Source organism: Sorex araneus, chromosome X (assembly GCF_027595985.1).
Source record: "Sorex araneus isolate mSorAra2 chromosome X, mSorAra2.pri, whole genome shotgun sequence".
Taxonomy (NCBI): Eukaryota; Metazoa; Chordata; class Mammalia; order Eulipotyphla; family Soricidae; genus Sorex; species Sorex araneus.
Genome location: NC_073313.1, coordinates 265,477,421 through 265,501,424, shown reverse-complemented (window position 1 = coordinate 265,501,424; position 24,004 = coordinate 265,477,421). Strand labels below are relative to the sequence as shown.

General features: G+C 62.8%; 1 protein-coding gene across 2 annotated transcripts in view; it reads right to left on the bottom strand.

Annotated features, from left to right (window-relative positions):
* INPP5D (inositol polyphosphate-5-phosphatase D) overlaps nucleotides 1-24,004 on the bottom strand; it is an 86,236-nt gene that overhangs the window by 60,321 nt on the left and 1,911 nt on the right. The window contains exons 1-2 of one of the 2 annotated variants that reach the window (XM_055123426.1): nucleotides 22,117-22,332; nucleotides 6,266-6,329 (exon numbers count right to left, since the gene is read on the bottom strand). In XM_055123426.1, the coding sequence (XP_054979401.1) occupies nucleotides 6,266-6,329; nucleotides 22,117-22,250 (198 nt within the window). In that variant the 5' untranslated portion in view covers nucleotides 22,251-22,332. Of the gene's footprint in view, nucleotides 1-6,265; nucleotides 6,330-22,116; nucleotides 22,333-24,004 lie in introns of those variants that run through there. The other variant, XM_055123427.1, reaches the window with a different exon arrangement.

Genomic DNA, 24,004 nt, shown 5'->3' with positions numbered 1-24,004 from the left:
TCACGCGTCCCTTCTTCCAGCCACGCCCAAACGCTTCCTGCACCCCGCTGAGGCCCCGGGGGCCGTGGTGAGCGGGGCGGTTCTAGCATCCCCACCACGCACGTCCTCCTGCAGGAAAAAGAACCGTGGGAGCAGACAAACGACCTCTCGAAAACGTGCCCGGCCCCATCCCGGGAGGCTGGAGGGTGGCACTGTGTGGTTGGGGCACAGGAATGAGGGTGTGACAGGCAGAGTGGGGAGAGTGTCCTGGATTACTCGACGGGACCCAGGGAAGCCCAGGATCCTCAGGAGGGATGAGGGGGGCAGAGGAGGGGTGAGAGGGACAGAGGAGGAGCGAGGGGGGCAGAGGAGGGGCGAGGGTGGCAGAGGAGGGGTAAGAGAGCTGAGGAGGGGTGAGGGGGCAGAGGAGGGGTGAGAGAGCAGAGGAAGGGTGAGGGGACAGAGGACAGGCGAGGGGGGCAGAGGAGGGGTGAGGGGGGCAGAGGAGGGACGAGGGGGACAGAGGAGGGGCAAGGGGGGCAGAGGAGGGGCAAGGGGGGCAGAGGAGAGCGACACGGCCCAGGAATAAGCCAGGACCTGTGTAGTGGGGATTGAAGGTGGAGAAACAGGCCAAGGGCTGAGGCAAACGGGGGCGCTGGGCAGGGCAAGAAAACAGATTCCCCCAGTGCCTACAGGGAGCCCAGGGCAGGGAGGCAGAGGGCCAGGGCGGGAGTCCCAGGGCAGGGAGGGGGTCCCAGGGCAGGGAGGGGGTCCCAGGCCGGGGAGGGGGTCCCAGGCCGGGGAGGGGTCCCATGGCGGGGAGGCGGCGCAGCCCCCAGCACGGGCCTTGCAGCGAGGCCCTGGGGTGGCCCCGCACTGCCGCAGAGCAGCGGGAGCAGGAGGAGGACGAGCCTTGCCCGCACCCTGACTTGCCCCCAAGAACACCCGTTTTGCGTTTCTGACCCAGAACCACCAGTGATGACCATGAGGTTCACACCTCCCCGTCGGTGGGCGTTTGTCTCAGCAGCCTCAGGACAGTGGCGTAGAGCAGACAGGGCCGCTGGCAGCGCCCGAGGGCAGCCGCAGGAAGGGTCGTGGGGCCCGGGGAGGACCGAGAGCTGAGTGATGGGCAGAGGGGGCCAGGGCCTGGCCCCCAGAGCTCGGGGAGGCACGACGCCATTCCAAGCCCTCCCGGGGAGAGGCACCGAGATAACCTGGGCGCTGAAAGATGGTACAGTGGGCAGGGCTCCTGCCTTGCATGCGGGTGGCCCCGGTTCAATCCCTGGCACCCCAGATGGCCCCCTGAGCGCTGCTGGGAGTGACCCCATCACAGAGCCAGTGGGCAAAGCCAAACCCCCAAACGTACTTTATTTTATGTATTACTATTATTATTGGGCTGGAGCAATAGCACAGCAGGTAGGGCGTTTGCCTTGCACGCAGCCAACCCGGGTTCGATTCCTCCATCCCTCCTGGAGAGCCCAGCGAGCTACCAAGAGTATCCCGCCCACACAGCAGAGCCTGGCAAGCTCCCCGTGGAGAATTCGATATGCCAAAAACAGTAACAACAAGTCTCACAACGGAGACGTTACTGGTGGCCACTCGAGCAAATCGATGAGCAACGGGACGACAGTGACAGTGACGGTTTCCAGAGCAGCTTCCAGAGCCAGGAGCACTCCCTGAGCACTGCCGGGAGAGGCCTCCAACCCCAGATACAGAGATAAAGGTCAGCAGGGACGAGTCCCCTTTCTACATTCCTAGGTGGGGGCGGTGAAGAAACGGGTCAGGGGCTGAGATCCAGCCGCTCTCGCACCCCATCCTGACCCAGGAGGGGCCCCGCTGTGGGAAGTGGGCGACACGGAAAAGCAGCTCTTCACAATTCCTCCTCAGTGAGGGTTCGAGTCACACAGCCCTCGTGTACCGGCGCACTCGGAGTCACACAAAACGATCCTGGGAGCTTGGTTAGACCAGGGGGACCGAATGGGGCTTCTGGCGCTGCCCTTGCGTGTGGCTCAATCCCTGACCCCCCCCTCATATGGCCCCCCAATGCCTGCCAGGAGTGGTCCCTGGGCACAGAGCCAGGGCCAGGGCGGCCCGGGCTGTCCCCTCCCGAACAACCAAGGTTCTGACTCTCAGATTGCCCACTGTCCACGGGCTTCATTCAGAGGAGGTGTCGGGAAAGCGGGGTGCAGTGTCTGGCTCGGAGGGGAGCACCCCAACAGGAGCACCTCCTCCAAGCTGGGTGACGCTGGCTGGCGGGTCTGGTGACATCACTGAGGGCCCGGGGCCTGCCCATTTTCCCGCCCAGCCTCTGCGCCTGGCCCCAGCCGAGAGGTGCCAGCCCCTCGGAACACGCCCACCGGAACACGCCTTCCCCCACGGGGGTCCCTCCGGCCCTGACCCCAGCGAGTCCCGGGCCAGATGGCCAGGGGGACGCCAGGGGCACGGGAGGCAGAGACAAACAGCAAACAGGACAGGGAAGAAAAGGACCCGCAGCCCCAGAGAAGATGCGTTTGAGCCGCAGAAAGACGCGTTTCCAGAGCGGACGGGGCTCAGGGTTGGCGGGAGGGAACAGCAGCACAGGGAAAGCGGGGAGGGAGGGGCCCACACTGCCCCCCCCACCACGGAGCCCTCCGAGGCCCCTCTGAGGCAGGGAAGCCTCCCCGCCGGGGACCTGGGGGAAACCTGCCCCACCCCAAGCTCTAGCCCTGTAAGTCCCTCTGGGACGGGAAGGCAAAGAACGGGAAGATGGTGTGAGAGTGTTGGGAACATGGGAGACGTGTCAGAGGGGAACAGGCCGGGGAGACAGCTCACGAGGCAAGACCCTTGCTGGCAAGCAGTCACGCTGGCCGCGACCCCAGTTCGAACCCCCACACCCGGTCAGTCTACTGAGCACAGAGCCGGCACGGGCCCTAAGCGCTGCCCAGCTGCCCGCACTACCCCGGGACACAAGCAAACAAAGAAATCAGGTGCAGAAAGCACAGGTGAGGCCGTCACCCACCCCTGTCAGGCCACCCGCCAGACTCGGTCACTGGACACCGTGTCACCTGCCAGACGTGACCACTGGACACTGCGGTCACCGGCTAGGCTTGGTCACTGGACATTGTCACACCTGCCAGGCGTGGTCCCTGGTCAGTGCGGCCTGCTTGCCAGGAGTCAGCGGGGCGGGGGCCTGGCCCTCTGGCTTTGCCGCCCGCCTGCCCGTCAGGAAGCGTGTGACGGGATCTTGGCCGCCCAGGGCAGTGCCAGCTGCCCCCCTCTTCCTGGGCGGAAGGACAGCGGCCTGCAGAGCACTGGAGGCTGAGACCCAGCTCCCCGTCCCCCCTGGCGGTCAGGCCGGGCGGCCAGTTCCTGTCTGGCTCTAAGTCAGTCCCCTGGACACAGTCTCCGCCCTGCCCAGACCGGAAACTCGCAGCGGATATGGCAGGAGGCGGGGGGGGGGGGCGGGCGTGGGGGGGCCCCCGACTGTCTCCCACTTGGCCTGCGAGAAGCTGAGCTGGCAGGTGCCAGGGCAGGGGGGGCTGCAGCCCCTCCCCCGCGCCCCCATCCCGCCTGCCTGGGAGGGGCCTGCCGGGAGGCAGCGACACCCCTGAGCCTTGTCCAGCCACAGGCCCTGTGTCCTCCCGTGAGGCTTTGGGACAACACAGTGGTGGTGGCGGGGGAGGGGGGCTCAGAGCCCAGAACTGCAGCCCAGCCACCCCGGCCCCCCTGTGGCCAGTGTCCCCCAAGGCCCGGAAGGTTCCCAGGGGGGCAGGGCGGTGAGGGAATCATCCCAGACCCTCCCCCAGGCCCTCTAGAACTTTCCTGTCCCCTTCCTGCCCCAGCACTGGCCCCGCCCCGCCCCTCCCCCATTCCCCTCCCTCACCTTCTCTTGGCTTTCTTTCCTCTGACCCCCGGGCACTAAGAAGGGGGGGTCACGGGGCCGGGGGGGGGGGCTCCCTGCCTTCTGTTTGGGCCCCACCAAGGCCAGAGTACAGGGTCCGCTTTAGCCCAGGGTCCCCAGGGAGGGCAGGACAGTCACCTCCCCCTGGAGAAGCTCCTTGGTCTTCTCTGTCCTTCCCCGGGGAAGGGGTCCCCTGTCCAGCCAGTCACACATGGCGGGGGGAGGCAGCCGCGGGAAGGAGGGTGGGCCGGGAGGGCCCCCCAAACCCTGTCTGGAGCTGCACAGGGCGGGGGCGGGGGCGGGGCCATTGGGCTCCCCCAGGCCCCTGTCCCCCGGGCCTGGATCTGGGGTGGGGTGGCCGGGAAGGCCCCGAGAGGAGGCTGGGGTGGGGGCGGGGGCCCAGCCCCAGCTCCGTGGCGGGTGAGTTATTTAGAAACTGCGGCCGAGCTCAGAAAGGAGCGTGAGGTTTCGGCAGGCGAGGAAAGAGGAACTGGGCCGAGATGGGTGTCCCAGCCTGGGCTCGCCCGGGCCCAGCGAGCGGCTCCACGCCCCAGGGCCGGGGGGAGGGGAGGGGTCACTTGGGGCGGGGGCTTCCCCAGCACGGGTGACGGGCAAGGGCCCAGGAGGGGGGTCGGGGCCTGGGCAGGGGCTGCCCCTCCCGAAGTCTCTCCCCCCCCCCCCCCCGCAGGGCCCGGCTCCTTCCTCTGTGCACCGCAAAGGCCGCCCACGCCTACACGCGTCAGCCGGAGCGGGTGGCCCTCCTCTGACACGCCTGGCTCTGAGGCCGCAGGATGGCCACCACCGCCAGGACGCGGGTGTGGCCCGGAGTCCCACGGAGGGAAAAGTGTCCCCGAAGCCAGCTGCGGGGAGAGAGCAGAAGTGCAGGACGGGTGGGGACTTGCCTCCACACGCCTCCACACGCCTTCACACGTCTCCACACACCTTCACACGCCTCCACACGCCTCCACATGCCTCCACACGCCTCCACATGCCTCCACACTCCTCCACACGCCTTCACATGACTCCACACACCTCCACACACCTCCACACATCTCCACATGCCTCCACACGCCTTCACACACCTCCACATGTGTCCACACACCTCCACATGCCTCCACACGCCTCCACACGCCTTCCAGCCAGGGCCCACCAGCCCCTCCAGCAGACTGGTTGCTTCCCACCACGCTGGCCGGGGCAGGGGGCCACTGTCCCGTGCAGGCCCTTCGGGGGTGCAGCTCTGAGGCCGAGACCCCAGCCTGCCCCCTCGGGTGCCGGAAAGGCCATGGGCACGTTCTGGGGCATGGCCGGGCTGGTCCCCGCCCACGCTGCTCCCAGGGCTCCTCTGTGTGGCCCCCGTGGGGTCCGTCTACCCTCAGAGCCGGGGTGTCTCCCCGGGAAGCCCCTACCCCGTGCCCTGGGCCCTGCCCAGCCCACCCGAGGCCAGCTCCGCCCTAGACCCCCGGCTGCACAACACGCATCGTCCTTGCCGTCGTGGGGGCGAGGGGCCGTGACCCCCCGCGCCTCCCTCGGCCACTGTCCTTGCTACAGAAGTCCCCGGGCCACGTGCTGCTCCTCTAGCACACGGGCACCGCCCTGTGCCCCACCCCGCGTCCTCCCGAGAGCAGGCCCTGCACCCGCGGTGAGCCCAGCGCCACTCGATAAAAATAGCTTCCGGGGCCGCCTCCCGGCCGCTGTCACACACTGCGGTCACACAGAGCCTGGTGGCTGTCAGGCAAACGGCCCCCACACGCGGCCTTGGGGGCGCCCGGCTTCTGCCTCCACCACGGCTGGGCCCCTGGGCGCTGGGACCCCCTGGGCGCTGGCCTGGGGCCCCCGGAGGCTGCCCGGGCCGGGTACCCAGGGGCTCTCCCCTCTCCTGCCCCTCCCCCTCCGGCCCTGCTCCCGCCACTCCTCCGAGCTCACGGAAGAGAAACTGGCCTCCCGCTGCCGCCCTCTCCCCACTTTCCCCTGAACGTCACCCACAAACTCTCCTCTGGCCACCTGACCCCCCTCCCTGAGTCACGGCGCCAGGCACTCTGCAGGGCCACAAGCGTCACCCCCATTCCCAGGGGTTGGGGGCCGAGAGACTCTGCAGCCAGCCTGTGGGTTCTGCTCCTCCTCCTCCTCCTCCCGCTCCTCCTCCTCGTCGTCCTCCTCCTCGTCGTCCTCCTCCTCCTCCTGCTCCTCCTCCTCCTCCTTGTCCTCCTCCTCCTTCTCCTTGTCCTCCTCCTCCTCCTGCTCCTCCTCCTCCTCCTGCTCCTCCTCCTCCTCCTCCTCCCACTCCTGTTCCTCCTCCTCCTCCTCCTCCCACTCCTGTTCCTCCTCCTCCTCCTCCTCCTCCTGTTCCTCCTCCTCCTCCTCCTCCCCCCTGCACCTCCCGGGGCTCCATGAAGCCGGAGGGCTTACCTGGACGGTGAATTTACCCTCCTCATTGGGCAAGATTCTGTAGGTGTAGACGCAGTTCCGGAACCTGCGGCAGACCAAAGCCTTCGTTAGAACGTGCCAGAAAACCTTTTCCTAAGGCCTGGGTCCCGCAGCCCTGACAGGCCCGCCTCGCCCCCTCCTGCCCCTCGGCTGGGGCCCGCAGGGAGCGTTAGGAAACCGTGGCCGGGTCTTTGGGGCCCCAGAGGGCTCAGCTCTGGTCTGGGATCTGCATAGGCCCCTCTGCAGAGAGGAGCTGCTGAGAGGGACTCCGAGGCGGCTGGGGCCAGACGGGGACTTGCAGGGCGGAGAGACCCCCAAAGCCCACCCCCACCCGCTCTTAGGGCTCTCGCCCTGCAGACGTGACCCCACTGGGTTCACTGTCGCCAAAGTTGGCCACCACCTTGCAGACACCTGCTGGTGAATGAACCCCTGGAGTTGGAAGGGGAGTGTGTTGGGGATCCCCTTCTCCCGCCGGGAGCCCACCCTGCTCTGGGGACCCCCTTCTCTCACCGGGAGCCAGCCCTGCCCTGGGGACCCCCTTCTCTCACTGGGAGCCAGCCCTGCCCTGGGGATCCCCTTCTCTCACCGGGAGCCTACCCTGCTCTGGCCCAGGGGTCACCAGTGTGAGGAAGAGGAAGCGCCTTTCACTGTCTTTGAAGGCTGGAGAAGGGGGTCCCGCAGAGAGGGGCACCGGGGGAGGGGGTCATGGGGAGGCAGCCCTGGGAGCCCGCTGGCCGCAGACAGCCCACCCCTTCAGAGGGGCTGCTTCCAGGGGTGAGGGAGCTGGGGGTCCGCAGGGGGTTTATACACTTTGCTGGGACCTGTCACCCCCAACCCCCCTTCCCACTCCTCAGCCCTGAGGCATGTCACCTCCTCAGCCCTCCGTACCCTGCGGGCCCCCGGGGCATTTGCGTTTCTGCTGGAGAAGGAGTGCAAGGGGCAGAGAAGCATCTTTCTCACCCGACCCCCGACCCCCCCCCCCATGCCGGGGCCCCTGGGGGCACTGCCCGGCCTCGGGAATTGTCCCTGCAGCAGGCCCCACCCTCTTCCCAGGCCTGCCCCCTCTCGCTGTTGGATTCCGCCTTTCCCACCCCAAACGCTTCTCCCGAGCCCAGGCCGAGTGGCTTACACCTCCCTGGGGCCCGGTGGGGCCTCGTCTCTGGGGACAGCCCGGACAGGTGGCTGTGGCCATACATTTTGTTCCTCCCTCAGGGGGATGTGGGTGGGAGTCCCCTGCCCTGAGCAGGCTGGGGTGAAGCTGGGTCTGGGGACCCACTCAGGGAGGGGCCCGTGAGCACCCCCGGCCGAGCCCCTGGGAGTGAGCCAGCGAAGCCCCTTCATTTTCCTGCTGCTGGGCCCTCCGGGAGGGGCCGGGCCACTCTCCTCGGCGAACAGGATGTGAAAGTGTGTGCAGGCCCACGCCCTCCAACGGCCGCTATCAGGAGCTGTCATCTCTGCACGAGCCGGCAGGAGCCCGCCGGGGTGCCTGTCCTCTGCCCTCACCGCAGGCGGCAGTTCTCGGCGGGCTGGCAGCTGGCGGGTCTCTTCCCCCCCTCCCCCCAGCGGGTCTTGGCCCGGATGCTTCCAAGCCCCCCTCAGGCTTCCTGGGCTCAGCGCTGGTGTGCTCCGGAGTGATGTGCTCAGGGGGGTTTTATCACACGGGCTCGAGGTCTGCGTCAGGCCATCTCACGCTCTTTCGTGGCTTGGGAGCCGAGGCAGGGGCGCGGCCACCCGGGAGCTTGCGGTTTCTTAGTTTCTCTCTCTCTCTCTCTCTCTCTCTCTCTCTCTCTCTCTCTCTCTGTCTCTCCCCTCGGCTCTCTGCCCCGTCTCTGGGGCCTGGGCAGTGCCCGCAGTTGGCCCACTCGCGGCTAGGATGAGTCCCTTCCCCGCGCCAACTCGCCTCCCAGAGATGCCCCGGGCAGGACAGCCTCCAGGGTCCCGTCCCGCCGGGCGAGGCCCCTCTGCTGCGCCCCACCCAGACAGGGCCCCGGGCGCAGGGGTCTCTCTCCCTCCGGCCGAGCTGAGCTGCCATGAGGCCAGAGCCAGACCCTCCCGTGCGGGAGGAGGCCCCGCGGCCGTTATCAGCAGCTCTCAGCCGTGCCGCGGGGCAGGGCCGGGGAACATTGCCGCTGGGAACCGGAAGGCCCTGGGTTCCTCACGTGTGGCCGACGCGCCTTGAAGCCTTTTCCAAAGGTGCTCGAGAACCATAGCAGCAAGGACCAAGCCCCACGCGACTCAAGCAAATCAGAATGCAAACTCGGGGCTATCAGAAGGGTGGGGACAGCCCCCCGGAGACGCCGCTGCATCCAGGGCACGGCCCCGCCTCCCTGTCATGCAGACTCCAGTCATGTAGACTTCGAGGGAAAAGGCTCTGCACCTCCCCCTCCCCCCTCCCCCCCCAGCCCACACAACTTGGAACAGCCCCTCTGGGGCGCAGGGGCCTGCAGGGAGGTGGGCTTTGTTTGGCCCCTCCCGGCACACACATCACTCCGGTCCTATGTGCATGCAGGTACATGCGTGCTCACATGTGCACATACAAGACATGCACACATTTCCGTGCACGCTCTGGCACGCGGGACCCGTCTACAAACACGTATGCACACAATCTTACAGGCCAAATGCTGAGAGGGAAGAGCGCATAGCTGGCCGGTGTCCGAGGCCCCCTGCCCCAGCCGGAGCCCGGGCAGCGCCCACTGTGGCGGGGGTGAGGCACCGGAGACGCTGCGTGGGAAGGCGGGTCCGCGCCAGCCCTCAGGTGAAAGGGCTGGTATCGAGGGAAGTAGGAAGGAGCAACGCAGCGTTGAACTAGCGCTCTCTTGAAAAATAATTCTATGGACCAGCGAGAGAGCGCAGCGGGGAGGGCGTTTGCCTTGCACGTGGCCGACCCGGGTTCGATTCCCAGCATCCCATAGGGTCCCCTGAGCACTGCCGGGAGTAATTCCTGAGTGCATGAGCCAGGAGCAACCCCTGTGTACCCTCCAGGTGTGACCCAAAAAGCAAAACAAAAAAGAAAAGAGAGGAAAAATAATTTTATTTCTGCAGCTATTCCTAGCCAACTAAATCCCACCCAGTAACATCCCTTACCATGGGGACACTGCCAGGGGGAACTAGAAGAGAAGGTAGGTGGCACACAGAAAGATGGGATTTTTGTCCTCAAAATGTAAGAGCAACAGGGGTTCCTGAAAGGGCAGGTCATCGTTTAACCTCTTAGCCATGCTCAGTACTCCTGGCTCTGTGCTCAGGAATTTTTTCTGGTGGTGCTTGAGGGATCCCAGAGAACACCAGGGATCAAGCCCTGGTCCGCCACCAGCAAGGCAAGCGCCCTCCCCACTGGACTGTCGCTCCGGCCCTAAACACATCACTCTCTAAAATACAACGGCCAACTGTCAAAAAACAGGGCAAGAAATGAGCAGAAAGTTCCTCCAAGAAGACAGAAAGACGGCCAGAAGGTACACGAAACGGTGTCCTGCTGATTGTTTCTGAGCAGCAGAGAGCATCATCTGACCTCTGGTCACTCACCAGAGACCAGCGATCAATCACTGACCACCGTCATCACCTATCAGCGATCGTCAGAGAAACGCAATTTCAAACAACCACGAGAGAACAGCACACAGCAGAGAGACGGGCACACGTCACCAGGAACGAGACCAAGTGTCCCGAGAAGGTGGAGGAAGGGACCCTCTCTCGCCCTTGCTGCGGATGCCGACTGGCCTGGCCTTCTGGGAAAACAATAGGAACATTTCTCCAAAACACAAACAAACAAAACACCGAGGAAGTGAGCTGAGTCGTGACCCAGCGGTTCCAATTCTTGGCCGCTACCTCATGGGCCAAAACCCTCTACTCAGAGGAGACATCTGCACTCCTACACTCGTCAGCCGAAATCTGGAAACAACCCCAGTGCCCAGGAGCAGATGCCTGGAAGAAGAGACGAGGGTATAGGCAAGAGAGAGCACCACTGGGCCGTGAGAGAAGGCAAAAGCCGCGATTTAATGCCACACGGCTGAACCTGGAGAGCGTTGCACTACAGGAAGTGACAAATGCCCCAAAACAACAGAAACTTCCAGAAACTTGTTTTTCAGTAAGATGCTGCCACCAGAGGCTGGGGGAAACGGGACACGGGGACAAAGGTGGAAGGAGGTGGAACCCTCGGGTGGACGGGAGGTGCTGATGATCTGTGCAAGAAACCCACAAGGACACGATCGTGAACCGTGGAGCCTGAGAGTTACACACACACGCGCGTAGAACAAATAGATCCAATAACCGGGCCGGGGAGATGCTCAGCGAGCCGGAACACAGACCTTGCAGGCCTGGGTTCGAGCGATGGCACCGCATGATCCCCTGAGCACCCCTGGGAGTGACCCATGAGCACCACTGGCTGTGTAGCCCACAAACCAAAATTATAGCAATAATAATCATCGTATCACTGTCGTCCCATTGCTCATCAATTTGCTCAAGCAGGCACCAGTAACATCTCCATTGTGAGACTTGTTGTTGCTGTTTTTGGCATATCGAATACGCCACGGGGAGCTTGTCAGGCTCTGCCGTGCGGGCAGGATACTCTCGGTAGCTTGCCGGGCTCTTCGAGAGGGACGAAAGAATCGAACCAGGCCGGCTACGTGCAAGGCAAACATCCTACCCACTGTGCTATCGCTCCAGCCCAGCTTTTATTTTTATAATAATTATATAAATTATATAAAATTTATTATATTTATTATTATAATAATAAAAATCATTTAAAAAATCATTTAAAAAACCTAAACGTACGACTAGCAGAAAAAAAGCAGCAGAAAATTAACTAGGAAACCTGACAAAGAGAATATGGGAAAGAGGGACCTTTTCCTCTGTCCTCGTCTGTGCTGTCCTCCACAGGCCCCTGTATCCTGGAGGCCAGCCAGGCAGTGGTGCCACCAGCTGGGATCCAGGGAGGCCCTCAGGAGAGGGGGATGGGACAGCACTGTAGTGCCCCACCCCAGCCTGCAGAGGGTCCTTCTTCCTGGAGACACAGCACAGGGGGCGGGGGTGGGGGCGCTGGGGACAGAGCTGGTTCCCTTCCTGGCTGGTTCAGGGGTTGGGAGCAACATCCCAGGGTGCCGAGCGAGCCGAGCCCGTGATCCCTCTGAAATATGCCACCTGCTTCCTGCCAGGGTCCCGGGTGACATGGGATGCGTCCAAAGGCTATATCTCGGGAGCCTTAAAATCAGAATACTGCATAATAGCATGCCAGAAAATTAGAAAAACCTCAGCAAATGGACTGAAGACACACATGCACACAAACACACACATACATACACACATGCATGCACACACAGGTACATACACACACAAACACACACACACATACACACACATGCATGCTCAACGGACACATGCTCACACACACATCCAGCGCACACAAGCATGCACACACATCCAGGCACGAACACACACATGCACACACATACTCATGCACACACACAATCACACCTTCCTAGAAAGGACGGAAGAGGAGGCAGGAAATGAAGAAATCAACACCAAAGAAAGAAACCAAAGTCAATATTACAGAATTTTCTCTGTGAATAGCTCTGAGAAGCTGTTCTGCAAACTGAGGTGAGAAATACCTAAAGAGGAGGGAAAGGCCTGTGCCCGCGGACGTCTCGGGGGCAGCTGACTGGAGCCACCCGAGGCTGGCCCCCCACCCGCGGCCGGCTTCAGAGCACACGGCGCCCCAGAAAACAAAAGCCAAGCACAATTCTGAGTGCGACAGAAAGCAACAGTCACTGCCAAGACCCGTTCACTGCAGCCCTCCAAAGATGGTCACTCGTAAGATCCACAAAGTCACGCTGTCGTGCCAGGCAGGGAAACAGGGGGCCTGACAAACTCTCTAGATAGTCAAAGGGCGTTTGGCCAGCATGAAGAATACCATGAAGCTCCCAAAAGGCAGCCCCTCTGCCTGGCGCAGTGCAAACTCAGCCAGACAGACCCCCCCTTCCTGGCAGTGCTGGGGGCTCTCCCAGCACTCACCCCGACAGGCACCCCAACCCCGATTCTGTACTAGAAGTGCCACTTCCATATCTAGAAACACCAGCCGATGCAGTACGCGGCTCGGTCTTCATAACAGGCTGGAGTCTGAGGCATGGAGACAGAATAATCCTCTATTGTAGGTGGGATGATGTGCTCAGGAATTCTGGGACACGTGAATACATTTTTTAAAAATACGGAGTGAAGTGACAGAATGGAAAGATGAATTTATGAATATCTGTGATATTCCTGTAATGTGTCATTACCGTAAGAGAACCTGGAGGGGCTGGAGCAATAATTCAGTGGGGAGGGCGTTTGCCTTGCATGCAGCAGCTCTGGGTTCCATCCCTGGCACCTCCCCAGATGGTCCCCTGAGCACCACCGGGAGTGACTCCTCAGTACAGAGCTAGGAGAACTGCCAGGTATGGCCCAAACCAAAAACGAAACAAGCCCTCTCCGGGGAAAAAAAAGGAGAGTCGCTGGAGAGGAAAGTATGTTACTCACAACAATATAAAAATACAAAATAACCAGAAGCAATTATACGAGAAGCATACAGAATCTACTGAAGAAAATCACACACCTTAACACAGGGAGCGGTCAACAAGATGTGTCAAGGTGCTTTGCGTGGAGTTAGTCCATGCAAAGGATTAGTCCCTGGCACGGTCTGGTCCCCGAGCACTGCCAAAGACCCCCTGAGCACAGAGTCCCGAGTAGCACCTGAGCCTCTCCAGGTCGGAAACAACAGAAAAGTAAAACACAGGAATAGAGGCGACTTTATTGATTGCTAAGACTGAATATAGTTAAAGTGTCCATTTTTTTAAAATGCTGTTATAGTTTCATAGAATTCCAATGGAAAGTTCTAGTAATCTTTTTTTTTTCCCTACTTGACAAACTTAATATCTGATTCATGTGAGAATAGACATGAAAATCCTAAAATAAAAGTTGTAGCAATGCCTCTGGCCTGATGTTGTATAAGAAAGACAGACATCCACGGGATAGAATGAGCCAGTGCAAAAGAGATCAGAGACCTAATACATGGTTAAAAAAAAAAAATCACCAAGGGGAAAGGAATACCTTGTTCAGTAAGGCTTGCGGAAAGACAGCACTTGAGAAAATGACCCCTAAATCTTCACCTGACGCCATTTGTCAAATTCGTTCCAGACCTTAAAATGATCCGCGTAAGGCGGAGAGCTGCACAGAGCGCCAAGCTCTTACTGTGCATGTGGCTGACCCCGTTTGACCCCCAGCCCCCTGGGAACCGCGGGAGCAGCCCCCAGCAGAGAGCTGGAAGCAGCCTTCAAGTACCCCTAGGTGCGACCCCAACCTGCCCCGACCCCCCAGTGTTCAATCATTAAAGAAAACCACCAACACCCCTAAACCACTCCTTCTGCTTTTGCCGAGTTCTGTGTGTAGAATAAGCCCGCCCGGCCCTTCGCAGCCGGCCTTCCACACAGCGGGGCCCGTGGAACTAGACAGGGGTCGCAGGTGGGCTCCCAGCCGAGGGTCGCCCTGCCCCCAGGCTTGTGGCTCCTGAGGCCTAATTCTTCTGTCTCCTGTATAGACTGTCTACACTGAATGAACCAGGGGAGTGGCCTGGGAAAATAGCACAGGGGTCAGGACCCCCATCCTGGTTCCATTCCTCATACCTTGTGGACTCCCAGAGCACTGCCTCAGCCTGGGGACCCCCGGGCATTGCTGGGGTGGCCCGGGTACCCCCCGGGTGGCACCATGTCCTTGGGCCCTTGCAGTGAGTTATCTGGCCCAGTTGGGCAATTAACAGCAGGCGAGGCCACCACGTCCCTGATCACGGCTGACCCTGGGGAAGGGTCCACAGCAAATGGGCCATGAGGAGTCTGGGTACACGCGGAGCAGAATACCGGCAAAGAGAAGCGCACAGACTGTTCACCAAGGAGCACTGAGCCCGGAGCCCACCACCCTCACCACAGCTGCAGTCAGGACGCACCCACCAAAGGCGTCACCTCAGAACACAGTGTTTATTAGAATAAAAAATTGGGGGCCAGTAGCCTGCCACCAGACCCCAGGCCAGGCTGTTTCACTCGGGGCGCCCCAGAGGGGGCGGGCGAGAGCCCACCCCGCCCTGAGGGACCCAGCCCCGGCAGCCGAAAACCCCAGAACCCAACTGCCGGCACCCTCAAAGCTGCTCTACACACACTCGGGCCGAGCCTCACGCACGAGTGAACCTTTTCCTGGATCATAAGACACTCCCCACCCGTACTCCAAGAGTACCGCACACATTTGACGGGGTTCAAACAGTAGGCAACCAGTCGCAGAAGGAAATACATACGTGAACGAGACAGGGATGGATGGAGACATTACTGGAGCCCCCTCGAGCAAATAGATGAGCAATGGGATGACAGAGACACAGATATATGGATACATGGATATAGATAAATATATACAAAATTCACAAGGCTCAACCTTTAACAACGTGTTAGTGATATAGAAGGTCTTAATGGCCCCTGTCAAAATAGAACAATCTTCACACTCTTCTCTCTATAGACACTTTTTGTAGCATTTTCAGTGGTTTTTCATAACAAACAATACATATATATATTTATATATTAAATATGTATTATTTCGGTTGTGCTTTGGGGCAGGGGCTGGGGTTTGGGATGGAAACATCCCAAATATGGTGGTGGGAAGGTGTTACGGTGGTGGGATTGGTGTTTGAATACTAAATGTAATCAAATATTGTGAGCCACCTTATAAAATAAAAAAAAAATTTAAATATTGGGGCCAAAGCGATAGCACTGGGGGTGGGGGCGGGGCTTGGGGAGCTGTTGCTTTGCATGTGACTAAACCAGGACTGACCCCTGACACCTCTAGGGTCCCCGAGCCCTGCCAGGAGACCCTACCCCTGAGCACAGAGCCAGGAGGAAGCCCTGAGCACAGCCAGGGGTGACCCCCCTCCACCCCAAGACAAATGAAGAGAATCAGTGAGATACAGATATCCAGGTTAGGGGCCGGGGTGGCTCCATCCTCCCTGCAGTGGACAGTGAGAGCCCCGCGTCCAGCAGGCGCCCCGGGCCCCAGAAACCAGGACGGTCTCTCTCTCTCCAAGGAGACTTCCGTCGCTGCCACGCTGGGGCCAACAAAACGTCCTTGGTGATTCCGGGGTCTGCCACACGGGGGGCATTCCAGCCTGGACAGCAGCCACACAGTAGAGGGGGGCGGGGGGGCAGGAAATCCTACATGAGACATTTCAACCAAACGGGAGAACACGATAGCAGCCAGAAAACACAGACTCAAAGGCGGGCATCGGAACGACAGGCCCGACGTATCAGTGTATTATATCAGTTCTATCGATTAGTTTGTCACCCTGCAGGGGCCGGAGAGATAGCTCAGTGGGTAGGCCACTTGGGCTGAGCACAGAGCCAGTGTAAGCCTGGGAACTCCTGGTGTGGTCCCCAAACCAACAAAGAGGTGGGTTCTGCCCATCCCAGCCGCCAAGGGGGAGGGCGGACATCTCTGCTGGGGCCGTCTCCTTCCCGCTTGGCTCTCCGGCCCCAGGAGACCCCCTCCCCGCTGCTTCCCGCTGGGTGGGGAGCGCTGCCCATGCCGGCACCCCCTGGCCCCCAGGAGTGCTCCCCTCCCTTCCCGGCACCCCCGGCTCTCCCTCCTCCTGGCGCTACCCCCAAAGCTGGGCTCCCGGCTCCTTTCCCGAGGCTGCCGGAGCGGGTGTCTTGTCACCCCAAGCATCCCCTTGCGTCACCGGCCCCGCTTCCGGCCGCATCTCCGAGCACTTCCTCCGAGGAGGCCCGGCGGCATGCCCTGGAGGTGACCCTCGGACACAGGCCTCTCCCCTGTCGCGAACGCTCTCGCAGGCGGGTCCCGGCCCCTCCGAAGCCACGACTCGCTGTTCATGATTTTCCTCTTCTTATGACTCACTGTCTAGCTGGTGAGAAACAGCGGCCGGGAGGCCGTGGGTGCAGACCGGGCTGGCCGCGCGTGTCCTGTCTGTCCCCTCACCATCCAGGGTGAACACAGGGAGGCAGATCGCCCACTCACACCCTTCTTTCAAAATAGGGGACCCCCCCAATTTTTTTTTTTGGTTTGTTCTTTTGGGTCACACTCCGGGGTCACACTTAGTCCTGGCAGGCTCAGGGGCCCTAAGTGATGCCGGGATCCAGCCTGAGTTGGCCACTGCAAGGCAGCCCTGCACTATCGCTCCAGCCCCTGTCACTGATTTTTTTTACCCGCCAGCCCAGAGGTGTTGGGGTGCACAGGCGGTGCTGGGGTCAAACTCAGGGATTCACACGTGTGAGGTGGCCACAGATATCCCCGTTTCTCAAAGCAGTCACTGTCACTGTCACTGTCGTGCTGTTGCTCATCGATTTGCTCGAGTGGGCACTAGTAACATCTCCACTGTGAGACTTGTTGTTACTGTCTTTGGCATATTGAATACGCCACGGGTAGCGTGCCAGGCTCTGCCATGCGGGCGGGATCCTCTTACCAAAGCAGGTAAAGAAGATAAATCAGCAGGTCGTCACAGAAGGTGGGCAAGTGGCCAGTAAGACATAGGAAGATGTTATGTCCCCCCAGACGCCTGTCACAGCGTCAGTGAGGCGAGGGCGCGGGAAGGCAGCCTTCAGACAAACATGTGTGTGTGAGAGTGTGTGCTGTGTGCACTGTGTATGTGTGAATGTGTGTGCATGGTATATGCGAGTGTGAGCACGTCTGTGAGTGTGCATGCAGGAGCATGAGTACATGTGTGTATATGTGTGAGAATACATGTGTGCAAGAGTGTGAATGCATGTGGGCACGTGTGAGTGAATGCATATGAGCAGATGTGAGTGTGTGCGTGCATGACTGTATACATATAAATGTGTGTGAGTGCATGTGAGTGTGAGTACTTGTGTAAAACGTGAGTGTGTGAGGGAGTGTGTGTGCATGTGCACGTGTGAGCACGACAGCGTGTGAGTGTGTGTAAGAGTGTGTATGTGTGTGCAAAAGTGTGCACAACAGCAGGTAGGAGTGTGTGTGAGGGAGTGTGTGCATGTGCATAAGTGTGCGTGACAGTGTGTGTGCATGTGTAAGTGTGCATGGCCGAGCGTGGAGTGTGTGTGATGAAGCATGCATAAGTGTGCACGACAGCATGTGTGCATGTGTAAGTGTGCATGACAGTATGTGGGAGCATGTGAGGGAGTATGCGTGCATGTGCATAAGTGTGTGATTGTGTAAGTGTGCATGACTGGGTCTGGGAGTATGTGTGATGGAGAATGCGTAAATATTCATGACCGGGTGTGTGTGACAGCATGTGTGTGTGTAAGTGTGCATGACCGAGTCCGGGCGTGTGTAAGTGTGTGTAAGTGTGTGACCTCGTGTGTGTATGTGGGAGCGTGTGGGAGGTAGCATGTGTGCAGAGGGGGTGCTCACACCGCTGGCGGGAATTCTGGGACAGCCCTGGGGGAAGTGACTGACCCCCACAGTCAAACCTCAGATGGACACAGGACCCCGAGATGCCACCAAGGACCGAGGGCACCTGAGCCGCACCCAGCTTGTACCTGCTGTCCCCAGCGGCCCCCTCGGTCCAAGAGCTGAAAGGTGGAGGCCGTCACAAGCCCACTGAGTGGACTCAGGAAGGCGGCCAGTTCCCATCTGGCTGCTGGGACCCGTGAGCCCGGCTCGGCACGCCGGGGCAGGCGCCGACGCCAGCCACAGCTCCGTGAAATGCCGGTGGGTGAGCCCAGCGAGGGGCGGGACCGTCGGTGAGGGGCTGGCAGAGGACGGTGGGGGGAGGTACTGCCCAGGTGCAGGGTTTCTTAGGGGGGAGATGAGAATGTTCTGGAACAGGGCAATGCTGAGCATCATCATGAGTGCCCAGAAACCAGGGGCGTGTGCCTTTGAGAGGGCAATTCTCGGGGCTGTGGACGCCAGCGCTACAGAAGCCACCACTGCACCAGGCAGAGGGCGTGGGGTGTGCGCAGGGGCCCGCGGCACGGAAGGAAGTGGCTTGGGCGGGCAGGGCTGGGGGGTCTGGGAGTGCCCCCAGCAGGTGAGCCCGCCTGGTGGGAAAAGGAGGCAGCCGGGTGCCCCTGCCTCACCCGTGTCGCTTCTCACAGAAGATTCCAGCGAGCCGTGAGGAACGCGGGCCGGGCGCCTCTCTGCCCCGGGGCTCACCCAGGGGGAAAGCGGGGGACAAGGCCCCCACACGGGCTTGTTTGGGGGTCCCGGCTGCATTTCAGGTGCTCATGGTCTAGCTGGTTCCAGGGCACCGTCCCGCCTCCCCACACACACATTCTGCCAACAGCGCATGTGACAAACACAGACTCTGCCACACTGGCACCGAATGTCACACGGGGGGCTCCACCATCGGGGTCCCGCAGTCCAGGGCGTTCTGCTCCCCAGCTTCTTCCCTGCGGTTCCATCACAGGGGGCCCTCCAGGCTTCCCTTGTACCCCCGGGGGTGACCCAACCTCTCCGGGCCTCAGTTTCCTCCGCCGTAACGTGGGGGTGATGACAAGGCGTCCTCCGAAGGCGGCAGGGGACACGAGTGAGTTACCAGGGGGCCCTGGCGCGTTCATGCTGTTGCTTGTCAGAGTGGCTCGGCCCCCCTCAGCACGGCCTCTGCCCCTTCGTCTCTCTGGCTGTGCGGGGGGTCGCCAAGGGCAGGTGGTGGTCCCAGAGTGAGAGACAAGACCTCGTCCCCGTCGCACGGGGTGTAGGCGATCACTTAGTCTCTCCTGCCCACGGAAGCCCCTGCGTGGGGGTCCCTGTGTTCTCAGGAACCTGGGCCCGGAGGCCCCCCTGCCCACCAGGGCCCTGGAGGCTGCGTCTCCCAGCGGCCGCCTCTGCCGGCTCCTCCCCGTCATTCCCACGGTCAAAGCCGCCCTCCAGCATGGGCCAGCCTGGGAAGCTCAGGACCCCCCAGGGACAGGCACCCTCCCCCCCCACCTGCATCTCGGGCAGAGGGGACAACTGCAGGCGGGGCTGGGCCCCAGGCTGGGCGGTCCCTCAGGGCTGCCTCGAGCAGGAGGGCGTGACCGCGGCTTTCCCTGCGTGCTGCACCCCACAGCCCGGGGAGGGGTTCTGACCGGCCTCAGGGAGCCTGTCGGGGAGGCTGAGCAGAGCAGGACCACCCGGGGCCCCGGGACGCTCAGGGTGACGCTGGTGGCAGGCACCTGCGGGCCACAGAGGGAAGAGAAAGCGAGCGGAGCCAGGCTGGTGGCAGGCGTTTGTCCGCACCCTGTGGTCCAGGGTGTGAGCTGGTTTTCATTTGCAAATCTCCTCATTGAGCGGCAGGAGGGAGCGGCAGGAGGGGCTCCCGGGGACCAAAACGTCTGGGGGGACGGTGGCTTCTGGCTCTGTGGGGACTGGGGATCCCCGACTGAGGACGGGAGAAAGGGGCATCCCCGCCCCGGCTAAGGGCTCCCTGGGGCCTCGTGGGTGGAAGAGGGCAGCAAGGTCAGAGGGTTTGAGGAGTCAGAGGGTGGGGGGTGGAGGAGAGTCAGAGGGGGGGTCTGAGGAGAGGCAGGGGGCAGTCTGAGGAGAGTGGGGGGGGGTTCTGAGGAGAGTCAGAGGGGAGGTCTGAGGAGAGGCAGAGGGTGGGAGTCTGAGGAGAGTCACGGGGGGTCTGAAGAGAGTCAGAGGGGGTTCTGAGGAGAGTAAGAGGGGGTGTCTGAGGAGAGTCAGAGGGGGGGTCCGAGGAGAGTCAGAGGGGGGTCTGAGGAGAGTCAGAGGGGGGATCTGAGGAGAGTCAGAGGGGGGATCTGAGGAGAGTCAGAGGGGGGTCTGAGGAGAGTAAGAGGGGGTGTCTGAGGAGAGTGGGGGGTCTGAAGAGAGTCAGAGGGGGTGTCTGAGGAGAGTGGGGGGGTCTGAGGAGAGTGGGGGGGTCTGAGGAGAGTCAGAGGGGGGGTCTGAGGAGAGTCAGAGGGGGGGGTCTGAGGAGAGGCAGAGGGTGGGGGTCTGAGGAGAGTCAGAGGGTGGGGATCTGAGGAGAGTCAGAGGGGGTCTGAGGAGAGTCAGAGGGGGGTCTGAGGAGAGTCAGAGGGGGGTCTGAGGAGAGTGGGAGGGTCTGAGGAGAGTCAGAGGGGGGGTCTGAGGAGAGTCAGAGGGTGGGGATCTGAGGAGAGTCAGAGGGGGTCTGAGGAGAGTCAGAGGGGGGTCTGAGGAGAGTCAGAGGGGGGGTCTGAGGAGAGTGGGGGGGTCTGAGGAGAGTCAGAGGGGGGGTCTGAGGAGAGTCAAAGGGTGGGGGTCTGAGGAGAGCCAGAGGGTGGGGGGTGGTGGAGAGGGGTCGGTTGGCAGAGGTGGAGAGGGGTCAGGTGTCAGAGGTGCCTCTGGCCCACCTCAGGGTTTGGCTGAGTCCGGGCCCGCTGCCATCCTGCATGCTCTCGAGCTGGGCAGGGCTGTGCCGGGGAGGAGCCTCGGGCCACGCTGGGCGCCCTACACAGGAGTGGTCCTGCTGGGCCGATGGCGGAGCGGGCCAGAGACAGGCTCCCTGTCAACTGGGGACCTCCCCCGCTGTCCTTTAGGGTCCCCCTCTCCCAGGGCCGTCACGTCTCATGCCTGCTGGGGGGCGGGCTTCCTCAGAGCCTGAGAGTCGGGGTCAGGAGGCCAGGCTCACTCACAGTGCTCAGGCCTGCGGGCGGACGGGAGCCGGAACTGCGTTGGCCCCTTCTCCCAGCCCAGCACACCGGGGGCCCCTGAGAGAGTGGACAGAGGCCTCTGGGGGGCCGTGCTGGGGTGGGCAGGAACGACTTCCTCTGCTCTCAGGGGCCCACCGCGGCCACGCCCCTAGCAACGACTCCCCTGCACCGGGTGAGGCGGCCCCAGGGCTGTGCAGCGGGGGGTGCAAGGCAGTCTCTGGGGACCCCGGGGGCTGCAAAGCTCGCACCGGGCCAGCGAGGGGTGGGGGAGCACCCTGCAGCCCACGGTGCCTCACCCTCGCTCCCCGGGCGCCAGGCCCCACCTGAGCAGGCGCGAGGCCCCGGGCCCAGGAGGACTTGTGGCCCGGCCACCCACCATCCCTCACGACCCCACACCCGGCGGCGCCCCCAGCAAGGCCCCGTGTGGGCCCCCCACGCCCTGAGGGGACTCACAGCCCAGGGCCCCTCACGGCCTGCTGGAAGCACGGCCGAGACCCTCACGGCCCCTCATGGCCCGACGGGACCCACGGCCGAGACCCTCACGGCCCCTCACGGCCCGACGGGACCCACGGCCGGGACCCTCACGGCCCCTCACGGCCCGACGGGACCCACGGCCGGGACCCTCACGGCCCCTCACGGCCCGACGGGACCCACGGCCGGGACCCTCACGGCCCCTCAGGGCCCGACGGGACCCACGGCCGGGACCCTCACGGCCCCTCACGGCCCGACGGGACCCACGGCCGGGACCCTCACGGCCCCTCACGGCCCGACGGGACCCACGGCCGGGACCCTCACGGCCCCTCAGGGCCCGACGGGACCCACGGCCGGGACCCTCACGGCCCCTCACGGCCCGACGGGACCCACGGCCGGGACCCTCACGGCCCCTCATGGCCCGACGGGACCCACGGCCGGGACCCTCACGGCCCCTCACGGCCCCTCACGGCCCGACGGGACCCACGGCCGGGACCCCCACGGCCGAGACCCTCACGGGCCCTCATGCCCCGACGGGACCCACGGCCAAGACCCTAATGGCCCCTCATGGCCCCTCATGACCCCTCACGGCCCGACGGGGCCCACGGCCGAGGCCCCACAATCCTCAGCTCCCCCACGCCCCGGTGGTACCCCCACCTCCGGCCCCTCGAGCCCCGGCCCCCCGCCCCGCGTGCCCTGGCGGTGCCCCCGGCCCAGGCCCGCGCCCGCCCGCCGCCCCGTCGTCACTCAGTCACTCACAGCACGCAGAGCGCGTAGGCCCGGGAGATGGACTCGCTGGCGCGCACCAGGAAGCTGCCGTCCTTGCCCGTGCGCGAGAGCAGCTCCTCGGCCTTGGCCCGCGTGATGTTGCCGTGGTTCCAGCAGGGCACCATGGCGGGCCCGGGGGTCGCAGGCCGGGGGCCCACGCTGCTGCCGGCTCCCTGGCGCCTGCCGCCCGCTCCGGCCGACTTCCTGTTGCCGCTCGGCGGGGAGAGGAAGCGGCGGCCGCCCCGGCTTCCTCATTGCGGGGCGCCAGCCCCTCCCTGCAGCTGCTCCTCCCTGCCCTGCCGGCCCGGCGCCCCCCGCGCCCCCCGGGGCCAGGAGCCCCCCCACGGAGCTGTTGGGACGCGGCCGGGGACACAGGCCCGCACAGTCCAGGCCCGTGTGGGACCAGCCCCGGCCTGACCCCCGCAGACACGGGGGCTCCAGGGGACTCCAGCAGGGAGAGGGGCGCCTCCTGCCCCGCCCCCAAACGCGGGACCCCTCAGCCCTGGTCCCGGGAACACTGGTCGAGCCCCTCTGAAGCCCCAGAGGCCCCGGGCCAGGCCCCCTCACGTCCCCCAGGCAGCTCGGGTGGTCACCTCTGGGCCAGCCCGCCATGGGGCCTCACGACTCTGTCCAGACCTTGTCTAGGTCTGGGGCCCCTCCCAGAGGCTGCTGTAGGGTGGCCGGCCAGCAGGGACAGGGACGCGGGGGCCTGTCATGTCACAAAGGCGCCCCTCATCCCATCCCCGACACAGCTGAGGCTTCTGGTCAGAGTCGGCCGTTCCCAGCCGCACCCCCCCCCAAAGCTCCTGGTCCCCCCTCAGCCTCGCTCCCCTCCTCTGCCTGAGGGAGGGGCCTCAGGAACAGCGGTGAGGGGTCTCAGGCCCCAAACCTTGGCCTGCTCACGGGCACCGGAGGCAGGCTGCTGCCGAGGCAGGGTGGTGGCCTTGGGGTCCACACGGGGGCATCGCCCCATTCTGAGGCCCAAGTCTGAGCATGGCTGCCGTGCTCGGGGCCGCTCTGGGCTCTGGAAGCTGCTCTGGAAACCTTCACTGTCACTGTCATCCCGTTGCTCATCGATTTGCTCGAGCGGGCACCAGTAACGTCTCCATTGTGAGACTTGTTACTGTTTTTGGCATATCGACTACGCCACGGGGAGCTTGCCAGGCTCTGCTGTGCGGGTGGGATACTCTCGGTAGCTTGCCAGGCTCTCCGAGAGGGGCGGAGGAATCGAACCCAGGTTGGCTGCGTGCAAGGCAAACGCCCTACCCGCTGTGCTATCGCTCTAGCCCAGATGATACATAAAGGTGCATATTCGATATTTTTATTATGAATAGGTAGAATAACATGTTATTAAAAATTGCCTCTGGAAACCAGGGCCCAGAAAGCACCAGGCCTGGTACCCGGCCCCTCCCTTAGCTGCTGGGGCTGCCCCTGCCCCTCCTCCCCCCGAACCCAAAAGCTAAACTCCCCCTTCAGTGAGCGAGGCCGGAGCAAGGCGTGGGGACAGATGGGTGAGGCCTCTACGCTGGGTGCCACGGACCCTCCTTCCTAGCCCCTCCACCTGCTCTGCGCACATCAGCGCTGGCGCCTTCTCTGTGCCGCCTGCACCAGCTGCCCTGCAGCCCTGCTCACTCCAGCTGCACCTGGAGGCTCTGCCAGGACCCTGGCCCCTCAGGCCCTTGACCAGCTCACCATCATCCAGAAGGTTCCACACGTTACCGTTCTCCCTGCCTCACACCTGTCATCTCCATCACTGCTGTTGGACTCAAGGAATTTCCCTCTGACACCTGACCGATACCTGACACTCACCTGACACACCACCGACACACCTGACAGACACCTGGCACTCACCTGACACACACCCTCGACACACCTGACA